Here is a 22,855-nt window from a genome sequence, read left to right on the forward strand (position 1 = left end):
GTGATGTGGCGTTATGTTTTAAATTAGCAAAGCTATAACATGCAGCTAGTCAACTCCTACAACAAACTATTTTTATGTTGCTAATCTTACATTCGGGCTTGAATATTGTTGCTGTTAACAAGCTGTGCGCGCTCCTGTGGTGTTGTCAGCCTAGAAACAACACTGACCAGCTGTCCTGTGTGTGCACCGATGGCGGAGGGCGCGCGCTACTTTGAACAAAGCTCTGGCCTCCTACACAGTGGCCTATAAATCAATATTTTGATTAAAGGCCAAGCAGGATGTAGTCTTTGCCTCACTGGGTCCTTCTGCATCACAAACACAAAGCATCTGCTCACAGAACAACTTCAAACTCAGCCTTCTGCATGCACAATTACACACTCAGAAGCCCCCTGTTCAAATGAACAGAGGAGAAATAATCTCGTCAGGGCAGAGGGTGCAATGGCAAACCTGCTGCTGTGAATAGTGACAACAAAGGTTAACTGTCCAGAAAAGCAAGATGCAGAATGGAACCGAAGGGAAAAAAATCAGCAACTGGACCATTCATAATTACGCAGTATAACAACAACTGCATCTTTCAAGCAACACAGCAGAGAGGATCTGTTTTTTCCTCTAGTTCCACTGGGGGCAGTAGCAACTTGACAGTAGCACACGCAATTTCCTCATTTAAGTAGGGTGGTCTGCACCTCTTTTGCAGCTGTTATCCATTGCATGCACAATCTTTGAAAATCGCACGCAACACCCCCACTTATTGCAAGTGGAGTTTTTATTTTGGACAAGCAATTTAGTGCTGCTTTTTGGGATTTTTTATGATCAGGGCCATAAGTATTTAATTTTTGTCTCATCTGACCAGAGCCTGTTTGCTGTGGTCTCTCCATGTCTTGTGGCAGGACAATGCACCTTAATCAATGAGACCGTTTCTGTCCACCAGTGACTTTGATTTGCGACAGATGTTGGAGCACAGAATGGGAATGGTGCGACAACTGAGCTTGTTCTAGCTGCAAGTTAGAAAAAACAGTGGGATGCTAAGTACCATTAGCATGAAAGGCGATAACAATGCATTTCTTTCCATTTTATGTGTTCAGTGTCAGGGATTGTTCTTGTTTTATCGTAGAAACAGACCTAAAGGACAAGCAGGTTTCCAGTGAATGATGTCTGCTGTGTGTGGATCACAGCTCATCAGAGCCTTTTAATGAGCCAGTAGCTGAGGAGCTGTGTGTGTTAACCTTCCTCACCTCTCCCTGCAGCACAGTCAGTCCAACAGGATCATCACCACCACCCTACCTCCCTCCTAGCATGAGATACACACAGCCAGCCCTGGGACAGGCTGTGATGTCTTCCTCTCTCTGTTTCTGTTAAATGAAGCTGTCTCACAGGCCAGAGGCAGCAATTAAGTGTTATCTCTCAGTCTTCTTCTGGCAGTGAGACAAAGCTTACTCAAGCTGAAAAGAAGCTTTTACTGCCATAAACAGCAGAAAGGGGTGGATGGTACAGTGTGTGCTTTGGTAACAGCTCTGTGTTCTGTACAGCACAGATTTTTCCTATTGGGCCATTTAATCAACACGTTCAGTGAAGGTGGAGCGATGAGCTGGGCCCTCTCACCTGGGTAAGGCACGCGGCCCTTGGTGACCAGCTCCGTCAACAAGATGCCGAACGACCACACGTCTGACTTGATGGTGAACCTGCCGTACAGTGCAGCCTCCGGGGCGGTCCACTTGATGGGAAACTTAGCTCCTAAAAACAAAAAAAGATAACAGATTATACAAAAATAAACTTCAAAAGTAAAGTTTCTCAATTTTAGCTAGGACCATCTGCCCTCTAATGAAGCAATTTGCACTGATTTAAGCAAACAGAGTAAAGACACTCAGTTTACACTCAGACAGTAAGAAATTGATATAAGAACTCCTTCTTTTTACTGACACACACAAGAGTCTGTACAGCCTGGAAAGGTATTCACACCATTGGACCTATCAATGTAGCTTTTTATATTTTATCACATAATAACTACAGACTCTAGTGTATCTTATTGGGATTTCATGTCACAGAACTCAAACACAAAGTATGAAAAGGAAAAGGATGAATGTTTAAAAAATTGGTTTACAACCTGTTGCATGTTTTTGTTTTCAGCTCTCTTTACTCTGATAAATAAAATCCAGTGCAACCTACTGGCTTCCGATATCACCTGGGCATAATTTAATCTCAGTATAAACACAGCTGTTCTATGAAGGCCTCAAAGGTTTGTTTGAGAAGAGCAGAGGTGAGACAATCTGTTGGCACAATTATTAGTCGGGCACTCCACAAAATCTGACCTTTATGGAAGAGGGGCAATATGAAACTCGTTGCTGAAACAAAACTATAAGACGTCCTCTTTACAGTTCGCCAGGAACCATGTAGGGAACACAGCACACGCACAAATAGATGAGACTAAAATTCTACTTTTATGCCTACATGCTTAATTCTGTGTGGTAGAAAACAGTGCACAACAGCCTGAACACAGAATCATCCCTGCAGTATGATGCTGCCATCATCATGTTGCACTGTGGGGATGATTCTCTTTAGTAGGCATGGGGAGGCTGAGTTAACGGGGACACGTATGGGGGTAAATACGGGAAAATCCTGGAATAAACCCTGTTAGAGGTTGTAGAAGACTTGAGAGTGAGGCGGAAGTTCAACTTCTAGCCAGACAACAAGCCTAAACATACATCCACCAGTCTATTCGTTCAGCTCGCCAAACCATCACAGGGCAACACAGAAACACAGGACAAAATCTAGGGTTCAGACAAATGTTTAATCAAATAAAATAAATAAATAAATAATTGTAGATATTTTCCATGTTTAAAGTCAAAAATACTTTTTTTGACCTTTGCGTTTTTTTCAAAATACTGAAATAAAAATGAAAGTCTGGAAACGTATTTCTTTTCTATACTAAATTTTCCTTTTTCTTTTCCAGGCTTGGAAAATGATTTTCAACACTGAGTCATAACCTTGATCTTCACTTTTCAGTTTTTATTTGTAAAAACATTTGAAAACCATGTGTCATTTTCCTTCCACTACACTAGAGAACCACTAAAATCCCAAAACATACATTAAAGCCTGTGGCGGTAATTTTACAGAATTTGTTAAAGTTCAGTGGAAGGCGTAATTAGCAAGGCACGGTACGCTTGCAGAGAGGTAAAAGAAGGAACAGGCAGACAATAATAGGGCATAATTTTCTGGCAAACGTTTAAAAGAGCTCATTCAACTGCTGCAATGTTGGACATAAAAGTGGGCCAAATTTCTTCCACAGTCACAAGACACACTGATGACGTTCCAGCTGCATAAGGAGGTTGTACAAGCCCAGGCTCTATCTCTGTTTAATAGACATGGTGTGGAATCTGCTGTGTGTTTCTGCACAGTTGATGTCCGACTGAAGCAATTTGACATTGTTATTTCTTACAGTTTCCAACATTCATTCAACCCTCCTAAGGTCGCATACAAACATGTTGGCCTGAACGCCAGCTTGCAGCATCTGTCAGCTGCAGAGGAGGCCTGAGTCTTCAAGATGATGACTCCAATCATAGCCAATCATAGTTTGATTCTCAATGACAAAAAATACTTGTTACTTCTTCTTAGTTAATCCTATTAGAAGACAAAAAAATATCTAAAGCTCCATTAACCCCAGATAGCAGGCGAAAAGCCTTTTAAAATCAGTTTCTAAGGGGAGGAGGATGTTCTGTTTTAGTGTTATGGTGAGCAAATATTGAGATCTGGTGGCTGGTTTACTGACTTTTTGCATTAATGTGGATGTGCTTCCCTTTTTATCCATCTGAAAGGATTTTCTCCATGTGATCTAATGCATTCAGGCAGCATTAGTGTGTGTTAATGCGAGAGAAGCAAGGGAATTCCCACCTTGTCGAGCCGTGTACTCATTGTCCTCGATTAACCGGGCCAGTCCGAAGTCGGCAATCTTGCACACCAGGTTGTCCCCTACCAGGATGTTAGCGGACCGAAGGTCTCTGTGGATGTAGTTCATTCTCTCGATGTAGGCCATGCCTGCTGCCACCTGAAGCACAGAAAAAATGCATGGAAAAAGTTGAGTGGAAGGAAAAAAAAGTCTAGTAGAAAAAAGTACACAAGCAATGGGGTTAGCTGCAGCACTGAGAGGATTGTGAAGCAAAGCACATTCAAGAGTTTTGGTGAGATTCAGAAGTTGTGGACTGCAGCTGGAGTCAGAGCTTCAAGAACCTCCACAAAAGAAACAGGGGAACTGTAAATCTTACATGGGACATTTTATGATATGGTGATGATAGTGGGTGCAATCAGCTTCCAACAAAATAAAACATATTAAAGAAAACCAAGCATCCCTGTAACTGACTCATCAGAATGGTTGGACAGCATCTCTGAACATCTTTTTTCAAATCCAAACACAGATTCTGAATTGGATTTAGAACTGGACTTTAACTAGGCCATTTGAACACATGAATATGCCTCAATCCAAACCATTTTTGTACGCTGGTTCAGTTTAGGCTTGTTGTCCTGCTGGTACCTGAACCTCCACCCCCAGTCTCAGTTGACCTCATGTTATTGTTGGTTTTCTACTACACAAAGCATTTTGAATGTCGGCCAGAAACTTCAACCTGGCACCTTCCACGTAGCAACCGTAACAGGACTCCTAAAGTTTGTGTTAAAAATGGCTGTCTTCTTCACACTCTTCCATAAAGGCCAGATTTGAAGAGTACACTGTAGTTGTCTTGTGAATCCATTGTCCCAATGTGCTTTTATACTGAGATGAATTCACACAAAGCAGAACTCTAAAATTTTGAAAACTTCTCCTTCCACTTTACAATTATGGGCTACTTTGTGTTGGTCCATCTGTACAAAAAACAGATGTTTGTGGTCGCAACCTGACAAAGTGGGCAAAAGTTCAAACCCTATGAATATTCTTTCAAGTTATTTTATACGTATAAATATATTTGGAAATTTGAATGTGAAATCATCAGCACAGAAGAACACGAGACACACCTGTGCTGCCATGTCCACCAGGTTTGGAAGTTTTAGTGCTCGTCCCTCTCCGTCCTTCAAGAAGTCCAGTAGGCTCCCTGCAGCACAGAAACACGTTAAGCTTTATTGTCTACACGTGTAAATTTGTCTTTGGCTTCACATGGTGGTTAAAACAAAACATAAAAACAAGGCACAAAAGAAACATTAACACTGAATGACACACAGATAGCTGATAAAGTCATTGGTGTCCTTTTTCAGCTTGTACAAACCGCATGTAACAATGACTGAATCTGAGGGGTTTGGACTGTCTGCTTCAGCTCATCAAAGCAGTGAAAGCTCCAAGGTAAAACAGGATTGGTTGCTTTATTAACACTTCATTCAGAAAGCTTTACATTGCTTCAGCTTGTTTTAAAATGACACTCTTTAACATTTAAGTCTACAGAAATGGATGTTCATCAGACACGATGATGCACATCAAAGTTTCCCTTCATGCGTGATCTGGTGAGTCAGGAACCTCCACGGCTCTTTCTTGTGTGGTTTCTGAAAATTACTGCTTTGGTGTTGTTAATGATCTCCAGTCTGTTTAACCACACCGGAGCAGTTAGCGCACTGCAGAGAAACAAAAACAGCTCGGATTAAATGAAATTGACTTCACAGAGTCTGCCAGGGGACATTGTTTTCTACTTCTTATTGGGCTGGTGTATCAAACAGCAGCTTTGGGTAAAGGTTAAACAATCCAATGTCTTTTTGGTCCTCAGATGATGATGTTCAGACTCGAGTCTTTCTGTTTGCTCCAGCAGATGCACTCAAGAATTAATGTTGAAGGTTAATGTAACTTATATTCATTTTCTATTAAGGGAGATTGATTTATTGATTATTAACAGTTCTACTTCCTGGCAAACTACATACGTAAAAAAACTACGTAATTGAACTGGCTTTGGAGTTATGCAGGGCAGCAATATTCTATATCGTGCCAACTATGAAATAAAGACATCTACCCGTTTATTATTAGGAGTAAGAGTGGGGTCATTGTCAATGCTAAATGTTGTAATAAATGGCAGCTGCAGTTCCAAAAACGTTCAGCATGGCTGAAGTCTGATCACAGATAGAGATTATATTGTTTACAGGATCAATTCCTTGGAGGCTGTTCTCCTTCTTCCATCCACCTCCTGTAAAACACCCGCCCCTCTGAGTGTAAAAACAGCACCGCAGCATGATGCTACCAATACCATGCTTGAAAGCTGCTACTGTGTTCTTAGGTTTAAATGCCGCAACTAGACTCCTTCAAACATACTTCTAATAACTGTGACCAAATCTGTCTTGTTCAGCTTTAAACTTTTCACCAGAATGCATTTGGCTTGTTCATGCGGACACATTTCAGTTGAGTCAGAAAGGTTAGCTTTGGAGTGGAGGCTACTTTCCTGGTCAGCACCCTCAAAGTCGTTTTTGCTCATATAAATGAAGAGATTGTTTAATCCAGAGATGTATATAAAGGAAAAGAATACTGGTATGCACTAAAAGAATGGAACATTCATTTTTTCTTCTTTGTAGAGCAGGAAATATACAAACAAGGAGCGAAGTTAAATTTACACCCTACAAGACCTGAATCTAACTAGTTCGTTTTACTAAATATTTACTAAATACGTAATGATCCTCCACAGTGCAACTACCATAAAACAGAAGAGAGGATGAACAGCTGTAACAATAGAAATCTCCATGACAACAAAACATGGAGACACGGGAGTTGCATTCACATGTGTTAATATACCTTTGCTCATGTACTCTGTAACGATGTAAATGGGCTCCTCAGACACCACGGCGTACAGCTGCACCAGCTTGTCATGGCGGAGCTTCTTCATGATCTGAGCCTCCTCCAGGAACGACTCTGGGGACATGGTGCCAGGCTTCAGCGTCTTCACCGCCACTTTAGTGGTGCCGTTCCATGTTCCTGGTTACATGCACAAAAATGCTGGGATCAGCACAGCAGAAACATCAGCTGCCATTCAACAAAGTCTCACTCGACAGCCCTGCTGTCTAACGCAAGGAGGTGGAAGGCACACATGCGTGAGGAGAGCAGGGGGCTGGGGGTGGGGTTTTTCTATGACAATGAGGTAGACATGAAATACAAACCAAGGTACACTGTGAACAGGGTTCCCACATGTTTTCCATATCCAAATTCAAGACTTTTCCAGACCCAAATTTACCTTCTTCAAGTACAACTACTTTAAAAATGTGTCCTTCTGCTTAAAATGCATGCTTAAATTGACCTTTAATTGTGTCTGTTCTAAAAAGACAACAAAGTAAAGACTCTGGAAACACACACAGTTTATTTTGTTTCCATACTTTAAGACTGTGTAGGAACCCTGGGATAGCACAAGATCTAGCGGGAATCACAATGCACCAATGTGGGAAGAAATCATCTCTGCTAGAATAATTAAAACGTAACCTAGAACATCTGTATCTCATGGAATGAGTGCAGTAGGGAGTTTCTCCACTGATCTCACTCTGTGAGTCAAACATGCAGTGTGGAGTGAGGGTATTAGTATGGCATGGACTATCAGAGGGATTTATTTAGTAATTAGGGTCCTTATGACAGCAAGCTTCTGTGAGCTGAGTGGCTGTATGAAGGTCTCCTGCTGATCAAACAGGCTGGGTGTCTTCTGGGAGAAGACCCAAGCTGACCACTTCTCCTCCCTGAAGTGTTGACATATTTATACAATCACAATGCTTTGCAAAAGTATTCACACCCCTTGAACCTTTTCACATTTTGACTCATTACAACCAAAAACGAGTATGTATTTTATGTATTATGTATTTCATACATAATACATTAAAATGTTTTGACAAAGAAGAACGGGGCAAAAACCTCAGTCTCTAGATGTGAAAAGGTGGAAGAGAATACCACAAGACTTGCATCTGGAACTGCAGTGAAAGGTGGTTCTACAGCGTGCTAAAAACAAATGCAAGCCCCTCACTTCAGTTATGTTCCATGTCAACATGTGAAAAAGTTGAAGAGGTGTAGATCATTTGCAAGGCACTGGTTGCAGCGAGGAGGGCATATTGCTGAATGCCTGAAAGCCTCCAACCACTGTATCAGAGAGAGTTCCTGAGTAACGATTTAGAAAGGAGACTTTTTAGATTCTCTTACCGTAAAAAACTTCAGCAAAACATCCTGTCCCCAGCTGTACTTCCATCTTAAGTGCGTCTCTGCTGATCTCCCAGGCATCATGACTCAAGCCCACAGTGTCAGGGATGTAGTTCATGCACACACCCGTTAAATTAAAGCACAAACCATCCGCACTCTCTACAGGGGGGAGGAAGGCAAGGCACAAAGGGTTAACTACGGGGGAGAGGAGCATGCACTGAGGCTCACATGGAAGGAGGCCATTTTTGTTAGGAAAGCAAAATCTCCTGACACACTCATTGTTTCTTCAGACAGGAAATGGTCAGGCAGGAGGAACTCCTGGGTAATAATCTTATAATTTTCTCAGTTTTCACATTTTCCCTTTTAACCAGTACAGAATATCTGTTTGTATTTTAAGGTGTGTCTGGTGTCTCCGCTCCTTGTTTGTGGCCCCCCATCCACGCGGCCTCGTCCTCCAGAGGCGACTAGATCCGTACCCATCCAGACCTCCCCAAACTGCCCGTTCCCAAGGCGCTTGATGAGCTGCAGCGACTCCCGTGGGATCTCCCACACATCTTTGGTTTTCACCGACAGGTCGGCGAGGCGGGGCATCCCTTTGTGGCAGGGAACCACCAAGCGACAGCACAGACCCGCGGCTCGGTCTGCAGCGCGCCACGCAGCAACACACAAAGAGGAGCAGAGGGAGACATGTGCACAGAGTTAGCAAAGTGTCCTGCTGGGAACAGAGGATGAAAGCTACAGAAGAATCAGACAATACAGAGGAGCAAAAACAGCAAAAGTGAAATCAAAAGCCTTTTGTTAAATTCCGGAGGGAACGTGGACCAAATCCAGGTCAGAGAGTCAAACAGGACAATGAGGCAGCAAGAAGAAGAATTGATTTTACTCCCCAACAGGAGCAGCAGGTGATGAACCTGCAGGAGCTGCGTCAGGAACATTTTACAGTGGTGTTGAAGTATTCCCCCCCTTGTAGATTTTTTCAGTTTGCTTTTTTGTCACCTAAATGTTTCAGATCATCAAGCTAATTTTAGTATCAGATAGATTTACCCTGAGTAAATATAAAAAGCAGTTTTCAAATAATGATTTCATTTATTAGAGAAGATCAGCTATCTAAACCAACCTGGCTCTATGTGAAAAAGTAATTACCCCATAAACCTAATAACTGGCTGCACCAGCCCTGTCATGAAGCGTTACCTGACAATAAGTCTTACATTACCAGGGAGGAATTTATAATTTATAATTGAACAAGTAGGGCAGGTCGGTCTGGATAACTTTTTTCCTTTAATAAAGAAAATCATCATTTGAAAACAGATTTTTTGGTGTTTTACTCAGGTTATATTTATCTGATATCAAAATATATTTGATGAAGGCAAATACTTAATAACTGCACATAAGGGAAAATACTCAATAACTGCACTATAAGTGCAAGCTGAAAAATCTTGGCAAGAAAAATTCCTTCTGCTCATTACAGGAAACATTTAGTTTATCACTCACTTGTCTTGACTAATGGCTCTGTCTCATGTGCATTTTATGGTACTGCCTCTTATCGATGTGAAGAGAACATTACATCCTGCTCTCGCTCATGTGCAGCTGTAGTTCAGTCAAACATGAAGCATTAACAGCCATGGCTGTTTCCATTCCACTGACCTCACATCAGCTGATGACAACACGCTGGCTGGGTCATGGAATCAAACAGCAGCTTTTCCTCTGCACAACGCTCTAGTGTTTGCCCGGGATCGATTGAACCAGTGAATTAGCGCAGAGTTTCCGCTGGTATCTAGAGAGTAACCCACCCCCACCCACCAATAATGGGGCCCTCAGGTGTTTGCACTCAACAGTAAAGAAAAGATAAAGGCCTGCATCTCTCTCATGGGAGGATTAAGCCTGCAGTCTGGCCATCAGAACTCATCTGGGCCACCTAAGCTCCACTCAACAATCAATACAGCCCTGTGTTCACTCTGCTTATAAAACCTGCCAATGTAAGGATTGTTGTCACACAGGAAGAGTGAGAACGGAGCCCAGGGAGAGGTGGCAGCTTAAAGAAATCCACCTCTGATGTCAGCTTTAAACGTCTGCACATCGCCTCAACTATTTCTTGGGAATTTGGAAAGCTGGTATGGAAAGGTCCATCAGAATCCTGGACTTTAAAATGTAATAAAAACATACAGGCCAGCTGCTTTAAGTCATTTAGATTCAAGGATCTGATAGAAAAATAACAAATGAGTCCTTAGTTGTTACCCCAGCAGTGATGCTACTAATCTGTGTGAACAACTGGAAATGAAGACAGTCAGTTTTCTAGCAATCCTGATCAACACTGCAAAATGTCTTCACTTATAAAGACAAACATGCTGTTTTTGTAGATTATCCTTCATGTTTATTTCATGCAGAAACAATTAGAAGTGAAAAAAGCTTAGCCCCAATACATCACTGCCATGTAGAAGTGGGTTTAGATATGAACAGCACAGCAGCAACCCAAAGCAATATCTGCCAGTTGAGCCCTGAGCCAATATTTTCTGTTGTTTATTTGTAGTTCCGTCAATAGGGAGAGGGCTCCCCTTCAGATGGGGACAGTGGAAGCACCTCAAATATATGGCGATACTTTGCAGATGGCTAATGATGCTAAAGCTGGCATCTGATTTAAAGCTTATGACTTGGTGATGATTAAAAGGGCTTTTCAGTTTGTTTAAGGCTTTCCAACAACACTGTATCATCTATAGTCCAAAATCTTCCATTAGCCTGGTCAGACCTCTGATTATCGCAATCTACCCAGATCAATTCATATCAGATCTTTTATTTTGTTTGTAATCATCTATTGTTATGCTAAATGGCCTTTGCTGGGAGAGTAGGGAGGTTTTTTGGGTTTTATGTGGGTTGGCAGAAAGAGGGGCTTACAGCAGCTAGTGTTTAAAGTCATGAGCGTTTGGTGTTATTTGCATTTGTTTTCGCTTCATAGACCAGTGCTGGATTATGCTTCCATGTTCTACAGAACATGAATGTTATAGCAGGTTCAGATTTAAAGAACAATGTCCATATGTGATGACTGTCAAAGCAGGAAAGCCAATAAACAGCAAGATGCCAAATAAGCAGAAGCCCTGAAAAGAGTTAAGGTTATAGGTTATATACTGTATCTGTAATCAGATCCACACGTCATCTAGAGTGTCAATAAAATGCAGAAGGATGGTTAGTGCGCCATGACACAAGCACAGATAATCCATGGTGTTGACTTTACGGGTCGATATGTCAATGTGCCAACTAGAGCGTGTCAGAAAAATCACCCTTTTCCCTGTGAAGAGAAGCCAGTGGATGGGAGGGCTCATAGTAAACAACTGAAGACATACTATCACATGAGTCATCACTGGGACTCCTCATGGAAGCACAAATAGGAACAGACCTGAGTGAAATGTTAGAGGATAAACATGACGCATGGGTAAAGACTAAAGCAGTAATGGTCACATCATCATCTGGATCTAATTTTCATCTCTGAGCAGCGTAAAGCCCATGTGGATGGGCTCCAACTGAATCGGACTCTTACTGGAGCAAAGTCAAAGAAGAAGAAGCACATAAAGCACAAGTAATCTGACGTATGCTACCTCTAAAATCTCTCTTTCATTTCTGGCTTTTATTCTGAGCTCTATGTTCCTCCTATATGAGCACCTAATATTCAGGAGTCTCCGCTCGGTGCATTTGGGACCAGTTCATAGAACTGGGAGTCAGAAGGAGAGGACTTTGAAGCTGTGGTTTGTGGAGAAAGGGACGCTTCTTTGAAGCTCATTCTGCCTGTTAATGCAGTACTGCAAGTTCTTCTGTAGCATTCTGGCCACATTTATGTGCACCTCTAAAAATCTGAAAAGAAATTAATCTTTTATTGCAGCAGCATAATCTCATACTGAAAAGAAAAATTCTGTGGGGAAAAAAATATGACTTTATCAAATAACAGTTTTTCACAAAATCACAACTGGCACAATTATTGGCACCACTAACAATCCCTTTGAAAGAAATGTAACGGAGTCCTTTATTTCTATTTGGAGAAACAGAACGTAAAAATTATCTTAAAACAGGGGCCCATTTTGTTTGAGCCACTGGCCAATAAGCTGGACCAATACCCACATTTATCCTTGCACCACATTAAGTGAGCAGGACTGTGAGGGAGGTAAAAAAAAATCCCCAACGCTTAACGTTGAAGAACAATAGCACAAAGTGGCATCCTGGGATCGCCAACTCTACCTGACAACAATTACATGCTAATTGGTTGCTATGGAATGATACCAGAAAAAAAAAATCTTTTGTGTCCTATCATCACAAATCACAAACACTTAAGAGTTTGGTGAACTTTGCTGGGATTTTAACTGTGGGTTTTCCAGGTTGGTTACAGTGGAGAATCTGTAATGCTGTGGGCCTGTTTCTCTTCCAACAGCCCTGGGAGCCTTATTGAAGTGGCATCATACAGCCAAATGAATCCAGAGATATTTCACCAGACACCAAATCAGCTGTCTTCCATGGCCATCTCAGTCCCACAGATCCAGATCCTACATAGAACCTGTGGCTGAGTTAAAGAGAAGAGAGCAGAGAGGACTCTGGAGAAATCTGGACCATCTAGAAAGATTGTGTAAAGTGAAACAGTAAAAGATCTCTCTCTCTCTCTCTGTATGCTCCAACCTTCTGAAAGGTTGCACAAAAAGGGTCCCAATACGTGTGTAACTTGTTAAAAAATTTAATTCTTAACATTTCATTTTTTACCCACCTGATAAATGCACTTAAAGATTGAAATTTTCCATCTTCTATATTGAGTGTAAGATTAATCTACTAACTGCATATTGATATTAAATATCAATGTAAAAAGAGACCATAGACAAATCAGACTGCTCCAAGCATTGCTACATTATGTCTCCTTGCAGAGATGTTGGCCACATGAATGAGGCAAAAATGGCCAGAGGTTAACCATCCAATGAAGAAACAGTAGGAGGCATGTGTTTTTCAGAATCAGCCTATAGAACTGCTGTGTGATGATTAAGTTAGCACCAGAACCATTTTCCAGGAATCATATTACACCACAAAGTATATTTTTCTTAAATTCCAGCTCTTATTGTGTCATACAGACGTTCACAGGAAGTCCGAAAACCGTGCGGAACCTGCTACAAACTGAACATGCTCCCATTAACCAGTAAATGTGGATGAAAAGCTCTGCAGTTTTACCTGAGTAGTGCTGAACCAGCTGCTGCAGCATATCAAACTGAGCTCTGGTGGTGATGTAATAGCCTCCGCTGTCCAGCTTGCGAATCTTATAGTGCTTGACATGATCTCCTTTCACATCATCCCAGTCCCGTATGGACAGGGAGAAGGCCCCTGGAGGGGGACAGGTAATGGGTTAGGGGTAGGAGATGCTCTCTAGGCTACAGAGACAAGTAGTGAAACTCTCAACAAATGAGGCCTGAACAGTTCAGACCAGTAACCAGGTAATCCCAGGGTGGAGAGCTGTACATATGAACTCTCACACACAAATGGTTGCAGGTGTTTGTGTCTTTGCTTTCTTTACCCTTTGTGGTTTCGCTCTCTCGGATCAGATAGGTGCCCCGAGGATTGCCAGTGGACAGCAGCTGTCTCTCTGCATCCTTACGACCCAGCTTCCCGAAGTACCAGCTGTGGTAACGCCAAGAGACCAGTCAGCCCAAGCAGCTCAACTGTACTTTAACTTTACAAAGGCATCTGAGAAGGTCACAGTGTGAAAGAAGCAAAATACCCTGCAAGCTGTCTGCCACTTATACTTACTGAGCAAACATATGTTACAAAGCAGAAAGTCTATCTGGGATCTCCTAAAACTAGACAATACCTGGAGTAAAAGTGTGTCAGCCAGACATAGAAAAGATATAGATGCTTGAAATCCTCAAACATCAAAGCTGTAAATGGATTAAAAAACATTAAAATGGATAAAATGAGTGAAAACAGACCAAAAGAGAGTTTATAGCTATAAGAAATAAAGATTATTTCCAGACATTTTCTAAAATGCCAAAAAAACGTTGAATCTTTTCTTCAAAGAAGGTAAATCGAAACAGTTAAAATATTTTTTCTAGCATCTTCATTAATCAGTTGTTTCCAGCATTCCCTTTAATAGCTGGGATTTCCCAAACATCTTTCATTTATTTTCCAGCTTTTCATAAAATGGCTTTTCCTCTGGTCTAAACTGACGGACATGTTTCCATCAGAGATGCACCAATCAGGCGTTTTCCTGGTTTTCTGTCAGGGCGATTCTGGTTTTGAAGGATTTCGTTTTTTTTCTCAGGACTATGAGACATAAGAGAAAATGTGCTGAAGGTTCTTGGACAGAATTTGTAGTTTGAAATCAGACAGAAACTAACATTAAGAAATAACATTAAACACTCTGCATATTTATTTAGTGTAGCAGTTTTTGGTTTGCTTGTTTATGTTTTTATGCCTGTTTAAAGGTCTGTAGTAGCACTATGTGTCACATTCGATTGTATGATAAGTGCTCTAAAAATAAAGCTTAATAATTGATTGATTGATTGATTAATAAATTGGACAGAGGCTAAACTAAAACCCATCTGAGCGAGCTATCCTAACTGACTCAGACTAAAGCCTGGAACTAATCCCTTCAGTCAGGCTCTCAGTAACAACTCTAATTCCATTTTTGATAGAGTCCCATTAAAACCATTAATGTCCAGCAGAAACTCCTGGCAGCTACAGATAGTGGGATGAATGACCTTTTCTTCAAGCAAACAGCACAGACACAACACTTACTCTTCAGCTTGGATGGAGTCCACAGGAGCCACGTAATTACTAGGAATGTAGCCGCTGCCACCGGTGGTCAGAGAGCGGGCGTCCCACCAGTCCCCCTCACTGAAAGGGAGGCAGGAGAGAGCAGAGACGGACATTAATGCTCCTGATGCTTGCTTCTTCTTCTGCAGCAAATATCTGAATCCCAATGGGGAATTCTCTTAATTTTCATCCACCCATTCATTCTCCTGTACTGTCATTAAAGTCTTACCTCATTATTTTCAAACAGTTAAGCCTTCAGCCTTCATTGGAAATAAGTGACTTTGCCCACATGTTTGTTGTTAGAGAAACAGTACTAGTTACCTTGAAGCCTATTGTGCAAGTTGCTTCAGGCTTAAAACAAAACCAGCATGCACATTTTGCATGAAATCTGCAGCATTACATTTACAGATCTTTCAGCAGATGATGGAGGGCTTGATGACAAAAATAATTCAAAAAAGAGACACAGGTGAAAGATGGCTGAGTGATGCTCAGATACATTCTCAGTGTGTTGTCCCAGCTGGTTAAAAGACAGGTTTTCCAACCAATCATGCGCTCTTGTTGCTCAGAACTTCCTCCAGCTCAATAGAGCCAAAGCTAATTTTAATAATGCTCTCCGTCTCTCTCAGCATGTGTCAGGACAGTGTCATTGACAAGGTTTACTTTATCAAAAGGAGGTAAAACTGCAATGTCCAGATTTTGCATGAATGATGCTGCTTTACTTCTCTCTGGAGTCATTTTTCCTCATAATTCACATTCTTGTGCAAACATAAATGAGCTGAAGCTACAGAAACTGAGAATTCCTTTAGTTCCCTTTCCAGTATCTAGCTAAAGTATTCATTTCCTTTGAACGTTTCCACATTTTGCAACATTACATCCACAGGAATTCCTTTTGGCTTTCTTCAACATAACTTCATTCTTGCCCTTCTTCCAGCAAGGCTATATTTGTGCCTCTTGGCTGCTTCTCTGATAAATGGACTCCTTCCCTTCCCTACGTTTAGAACCATGACCATTAATGGGTACGTGAGCTGTGGATTTCGCAGCTCCCCCAGAGTTACCGTGGACATCTGGAGGATCTCTGCAGCTCCTCTAGAGTTACCATGAACATCTTAGCTGCCTCTCTAATTAAATAACAAAACAGGTTAACTTTATATACCAAATACAGGGATCCTACACACTACTCTGGTTTCTTTTCTTTTTTCCATGTGTCCCGTTGCCCATTTCAGTCATACCACATGGAGAAGATGGTTGCCTACATGTGCCAGGGCAGCTCTGCCCTACAAAACAGATATCTGGAGATGGCATCCTAATTGCTTAAAAGACTTTATTAAATCAGGGTCGCATTAATAAAATATGAACTTGTGTTTCACCTGTCACGGTGGGGTTTTGGGGTGGACCAAAGCGCAGACAAGAGCTGGGCAACAGCATTTTGAAACGGTCTTCAGCTTTATTCAAAAGATTACGAACGTAGCAAAAATCACTGCAGGTACAAGCATGAGATGAATCCAAACTTACTTGAGTACTCACTGCAGGAACAGGGCAAAAACTGAACTTAATCAGCGGTTGTGAATGGAGGAACCAGCGACACACAATAAAACAAAACCAACTAATATACTGAGGGAGACAAAGGCAGGTAATCAAAGGAACTAAGAATAGGTGTGACAAGGAGGCAGTGGAGGCTGAAGGAACGGGTGGAACTAATGCATAGAGTAACACATGGCGAAGGGACTAATTAACAATTAAGAGAAACACTGACCAAGCAAACCTATAGATAAAGAAAAATAATCAAATGAAGCATAGGAAAACTAGAATAACCATGAACTAAAGGAAACAGAAGAACAACAACAACCTAAGACCTGGCAACCTAAGTATAAACAAAGAACCCATAAAGAACCCAGATTACAAAAGTAATCAAACCTAAAACCATACTGACGGAAACAAGCAGAGGACATGAGGACTAGAATAAATACAGACAAAATGTAAACAATAACTGAAGCTGACCTAACAGGAGGGAGAACTAGAACTATAGAAACTAAACATAAAGAACCAAGCTAAAAAAGGGACTACAACTATAAAGGAAACTAACACAGAGGAAGTAAGACTAATAAACTAGAAAAGTGCAAAAGAGAACAAATACCTAACCATAAATAAACACAGAGAAAACCATACTAAGTCATAACTAAGAAAGCAACAATAACCAAAGGAGCTAAGAACGAGGAGAGTGACAAGAAACACTAGGAGGAAATAAACAATCAGGAGTAAGAGGAAGTAACCAAAACAACCATGACTACCAACATACTGGCAGCATACATCTTAGATAACAAGTAACTAAACACAAACAAAGTCCAAACCCTGACATGATCTGAGTATGACCTCAACCTTTTAGATTATTTCTATGGGTACATGAGTGTGAACGTGTGTGTATAAAAGGTCTGTGTGTGTATGTATGTGTGTGGATTAGGTGCAAGGACTTGTGAAAGATTTGTCATTTCAAAAGTCCATAATATTCTGGAATCACAGTTTTTCAGCAGTTTTTACAACATTCTGAACATTTGAGTATAAAATCCTCACCATGAACTGCTTAAATGGTAGTCTTACATGTCGGTTCCACAAATCACACAACAACACATTGCTAAAACTGGCCTCCAATTTTCACAGCTTTTTTGCAACTGAACTAACTTTTAACTAACTATTAATTAATGCAAAAATACTGTATTTATTAAGCATTATTAGATGTTTGTCCATTAGAAAACTAAAGATGAGAAAAAGCTCTGGAAATAAAAAATTATTTCTATACTTAATCATCTTTTTTCCATACTTGAAAATGATCAAATAAAAGACCATTTCAAACTTTTATAGGAAGCCTGATAATAGGTGACATATAAAGGCAATTACTATCATTTATTTCAGAGTGTTAGGGGGCTGAATAAAAACAAACACTTTTCAGATTTTTTATTGAAAAAAAGGTGAAAATAAAACATCCTTTTCCTTCCACTAAACAACTTTTACAATAAAATACATTGAAGCTGGTGGTTGTAAGGGGTATAAATGCTGTTACTGAACAATGCATGTATCTCCTCCTTAATACATGTCCTCTCAACTCCTACTGGCCACTTATTTAGGTAGACCTGTCCAATTGTTTGATAACACAAACAGCAAATCAGCCAATCACATGGCAGAAACTCAAAGCATTTAGGCATATCCAGATATGGCCGATGGTCAAAATGGAGAAGAAAGGGGATTTAGGTGAATTTCAACATGAAGGGATTGGGGATCTACTGGGATTTTCACCCACAACCATCTCAGATATACAGAGAATAGTCTGAAAGGGATAAATATCCTGCTAGCCTTGCTGATGTCAGAGGAGAATAAACAGACTGGTTTCAGATGATAGCAAGGAGACTGCAGCTGTACGTTCAGAGAGTACCATCTCTGAATGTACGGCAGGTCGAACCTTGAAACAGATGGGCTACAGCAGCAGTCCACACTGGGTGCCACCCCTGGCAGCTGAGAACAGCCTCACCTACCCCGGACAACAAAAGTCTGGAAAACTGTTGCCTGGTCTGGTAAGTCTCGAAATCAGCTGCAACATTTAGATGGCCGGGCCAGAATTTGGTGCAAAGAACATTTAGCTGTTTTGAAGGCAAAATGAGGCCCAACCCAGTAATAGCAGGTTGTCCCTAATAAAGTGGCCTTTGAGTGTATTCAGGTGGTACCTATCTCCAGCCATCATTGGACGAGAAGCAGGGTACACCTGGACAGGTTGCCAGTCCATTACAGGGCAACACAGAGACACACAGGGATATTCATACCCAAGGACAATTTAGAGAGACCAATAAATCCATCAGTCATGTTTTTGGACTGCGGGAGGAAGCCGGAATACTCAGAGAGAACCCACACATGCACAGGAAGAAAATGCAAACACTGTGCAGAATGACCCCAGGCTGGGATTTGAACCCTGGCTGCAAGGCAACGGTGCTGCCAACTTCTCCACCATGCAGTCCATCTGATAAAAAATGGTCTCAATATAATTACGTGTGCACAGCGCCACCTTGAAATATTAAAATGCAACGTTTGTTTTCATTTGAAAGTAGTTTTTCCCACAGCCATGAAATAAACTAAAATATCTGTGACCTCTTTTATTTTGATTCATAGCCAACTGTCCTCTGCTGGAGGAGCTGCAAGCTGAGCAATCAGTGTGGATGAAGAAGGCAGCAACATACAGGTCCTTCTCAAAATATTAGCATATTGTGATAAAGTTCATTATTTTCCATAATGTCATGATGAAAATTTAACATTCATATATTTTAGATTCATTGCACACTAACTGAAATATTTCAGGTCTTTTATTGTCTTAATACGGATGATTTTGGCATACAGCTCATGAAAACCCAAAATTCCTATCTCACAAAATTAGCATATCATTAAAAGGGTCTCTAAACGAGCTATGAACCTAATCATCTGAATCAACGAGTTAACTCTAAACACCTGCAAAAGATTCCTGAGGCCTTTAAAACTCCCAGCCTGGTTCATCACTCAAAACCCCAATCATGGGTAAGACTGCCGACCTGACTGCTGTCCAGAAGGCCACTATTGACACCCTCAAGCAAGAGGGTAAGACACAGAAAGAAATTTCTGAACGAATAGGCTGTTCCCAGAGTGCTGTATCAAGGCACCTCAGTGGGAAGTCTGTGGGAAGGAAAAAGTGTGGCAGAAAACGCTGCACAACGAGAAGAGGTGACCGGACCCTGAGGAAGATTGTGGAGAAGGGCCGATTCCAGACCTTGGGGGACCTGCGGAAGCAGTGGACTGAGTCTGGAGTAGAAACATCCAGAACCACCGTGCACAGGCGTGTGCAGGAAATGGGCTACAGGTGCCGCATTCCCCAGGTCAAGCCACTTTTGAACCAGAGACAGCGGCAGAAGCGCCTGACCTGGGCTACAGAGAAGCAGCACTGGACTGTTGCTCAGTGGTCCAAAGTACTTTTTTTGGATGAAAGCAAATTCTGCATGTCATGCGGAAATCAAGGTGCCAGAGTCTGGAGGAAGACTGGGGAGAAGGAAATGCCAAAATGCCAGAAGTCCAGTGTCAAGTACCCACAGTCAGTGATGGTCTGGGGTGCCGTGTCAGCTGCTGGTGTTGGTCCACTGTGTTTTATCAAGGGCAGGGTCAATGCAGCTAGCTATCAGGAGATTTTGGAGCACTTCATGCTTCCATCTGCTGAAAAGCTTTATGGAAATGAAGATTTCATTTTTCAGCACGACCTGGCACCTGCTCACAGTGCCAAAACCACTGGTAAATGGTTTACTGACCATGGTATCACTGTGCTCAATTGGCCTGCCAACTCTCCTGACCTGAACCCCATAGAGAATCTGTGGGATATTGTGAAGAGAACGTTGAGAGACTCAAGACCCAACACTCTGGATGAGCTAAAGGCCGCTATCGAAGCATCCTGGGCCTCCATAAGACCTCAGGCAGTGCCACAGGCTGATTGCCTCCATGCCACGCCGCATTGAAGCAGTCATTTCTGCAAAAGGATTCCCGACCAAGTATTGAGTGCATAACTGTACATGATTATTTGAAGGTTGACGTTATTTGTATTAAAAACACTTTTCTTTTATTGGTTGGATGAAATATGCTAATTTTGTGAGATAGGAATTTTGGGTTTTCATGAGCTGTATGCCAAAATCATCCGTATTAAGACAATAAAAGACCTGAAATATTTCAGTTAGTGTGCAATGAATCTAAAATATATGAATGTTAAATTTTCATCATGACATTATGAAAAATAATGAACTTTATCACAATATGCTAATATTTTGAGAAGGACCTGTAATAGCCTGAAGCAGAACAACCCTGTGATTGGTTTGTGTTACAAATTCCTTTGCCTGAAGTTCAACTTCTGTATGGAAGAGAGGAGTTTTCCATCTGTTTTATTTCATTCACCTTCTCTCTGCTTCAACATTCAGGCTGCTAAAAAGGAGTCAAAGATTCTCTATCATTAGCAGTGCTCTCACATGTATGCACAATCACACACATTATCCTCCACCCTCCAGAGCCCTGCTCTGACCCAGTGAAATACTTTCTGTCTCATCTCTCACACACAGGGCAGTGAAGGCTCTGGGTGTGGGCTGGTGTGGGTGACTGGGATGCTAAAGATGGAGACAGCAGATGATGAGGAAGGAGTGAAGAGGAGATGCTGGTCCTTCAGTTATGTTGACTGAAGCCACAATGGGCATCGCCTGGGGACATCCCATGGCCAACCCGGCATGCCTGCTTGTGTTCTGAGAGGATCCCTCGGGTGTGGAGGGAAAGATGGCGTCTCAACCAGGGTTCCTCTGCATAATAGTGCAAAACTTGAGACTTTTCCAACCTCAACGTTCCAGAGTTCTCAGTCATTTACATTCATTCTAAAACATAAAGTGTTGAAGTTCAGCATGCATGAAGATGAGTCAGATATTTCCACAGTGGACATTTCATAATCTATGAGTGTTTGTGTTTTGGTTTCCTTTCTGAACCTTTCTGGGTTTATTATTGTAATTTTGATCTTTCCGTACCCAGTCCATTTCTCTGTGTTCATTATTGCTATTAGGGCCTTGCCATATTAGTTCATTTCTTTCTGTTTAGTTTCTTATTTTATTATTTCTTATGTTCTTTCATCTATGAATTTGGGTTTGTTCTCCCATGTTAGTTTCAGGCCTTTCCCCTTTTAGTTTGAAAATTATTTTGACTTTTAGTTCAGCTTCCTCTGTGTTAATTAGTGTTTAGAGCAAGAGGACATGTTTCTGTACAGTCTCCTTCAGTACAGTCTGTACTGAAGGCGCTGGGGAGACATAAACAGACGGTGCAGGGCGCACCCTGCTCTGTCCCCCTTTAGCCATCTCCGCAGTGCCACATAAAGAGAAAACATCAACAAGAGTAAACAAAGAGCCTCCTGCTGTCTCCAAATGGATTCAGAGCCTCCTTCCCTGTGGGGACTACAGATGAGAGTATAATTAAATACAGTACCGTTGACTGAGACAAGCCATTCACAGCACCGCTGTGTTTATTCATAGTGTTCAGTCGGATCAGTGCAGCTCCGGCTGAATGTCAAACAGCTGAGATGTGTAAGGTTCGGTGGATCACGAGCTGGTTTCTGAACACGCCTTTGCTTTAATGCTCAGGCTGATCTGAATGCAGCCGTATAAAAACATCCAGGGATGCAGGTCTGTTTCCTGAAGGATGCCAGCATGCAAAACAACGGTACAACAGCACATTTGTGACTCTGCTTCATTTGTGCCTCACTTTCTCAGACTGCCGGTGGTCCCTTCCTGCCAGCTCTGACAGGCCGGGCAGATGAGTTCTTGTTTTTTGTTGTTTTTACCACTGCTGTCCAGCAGGTGGCACTACAAGTGGCAGAAAGAAGCCAAGTCCTTGTGTGAGGCTGGTGGGTAGCACAGTGGAGAGTGGGTGGAGGAGTGATGGAGCGAAGATGCAGCTCTGTCTGTCTCCTGCTGAGGAGGAGGACGAATGACAGAAAGGAGGAGGAAGAGTGTGCCTTCCTGCTTTGGCTGTGGGCCAGCAGGGACTGAGCAGGAATGTGAAAGGCAGCAGCTGGGACAGGATACTAAGAGGGTGTGGTGACCTTGCAGAGCTAAAGGCCGAGGTGATGAAGCGGTCAAGGAAAAGGTGTGAACCCTTCAGCAGATGCGGCAACTGGCTGCTGGACTGACATTTATTATTCAGTGTGTGCCAGCTTGGTACATGCTATCAGCAAGATAAAAAACACCTATACTGCACAACAGTATTAGTTCTATTACTACCTTCAGCACTGTGTAAAGGTCTTACTCCATTCAACTTTTCTTTACTCAGTGCCTTGCAGGTATTCATTCCCCTTGAACTTTTTTCCAATTTGTTACAACCACACACTTCAAGGTGTTTACTGGGAGTTTTTGTGACAGACCAACACTCAGTAATTCACTACTGTAC

At 41.8% G+C, this 22,855-nt stretch overlaps 1 protein-coding gene across 4 annotated transcripts in view; it reads right to left on the bottom strand.

Moving 5' to 3' along the window:
* fynb (FYN proto-oncogene, Src family tyrosine kinase b) overlaps positions 1-22,855 on the bottom strand; it is a 92,238-nt gene that overhangs the window by 1,830 nt on the left and 67,553 nt on the right. For 2 of the 4 annotated variants that reach the window (XM_047387803.1, XM_047387804.1), the window contains 9 exons: positions 14,873-14,971; positions 13,653-13,756; positions 13,313-13,462; positions 8,599-8,763; positions 8,126-8,281; positions 6,746-6,925; positions 4,999-5,075; positions 3,886-4,039; positions 1,600-1,731 (listed from right to left, as the gene is read on the bottom strand). In XM_047387803.1, coding sequence (XP_047243759.1) covers positions 1,600-1,731; positions 3,886-4,039; positions 4,999-5,075; positions 6,746-6,925; positions 8,126-8,281; positions 8,599-8,763; positions 13,313-13,462; positions 13,653-13,756; positions 14,873-14,971 — 1,217 coding nt within the window. The remainder of the gene's footprint in view (positions 1-1,599; positions 1,732-3,885; positions 4,040-4,998; positions 5,076-6,745; positions 6,926-8,125; positions 8,282-8,598; positions 8,764-13,312; positions 13,463-13,652; positions 13,757-14,872; positions 14,972-22,855) is intronic. The other 2 variants (XM_047387806.1, XM_047387805.1) reach the window with 2 other exon arrangements.

This window comes from Girardinichthys multiradiatus, chromosome 15 (genome assembly GCF_021462225.1).
Source record: "Girardinichthys multiradiatus isolate DD_20200921_A chromosome 15, DD_fGirMul_XY1, whole genome shotgun sequence".
Lineage (NCBI taxonomy): Eukaryota > Metazoa > Chordata > Actinopteri > Cyprinodontiformes > Goodeidae > Girardinichthys > Girardinichthys multiradiatus.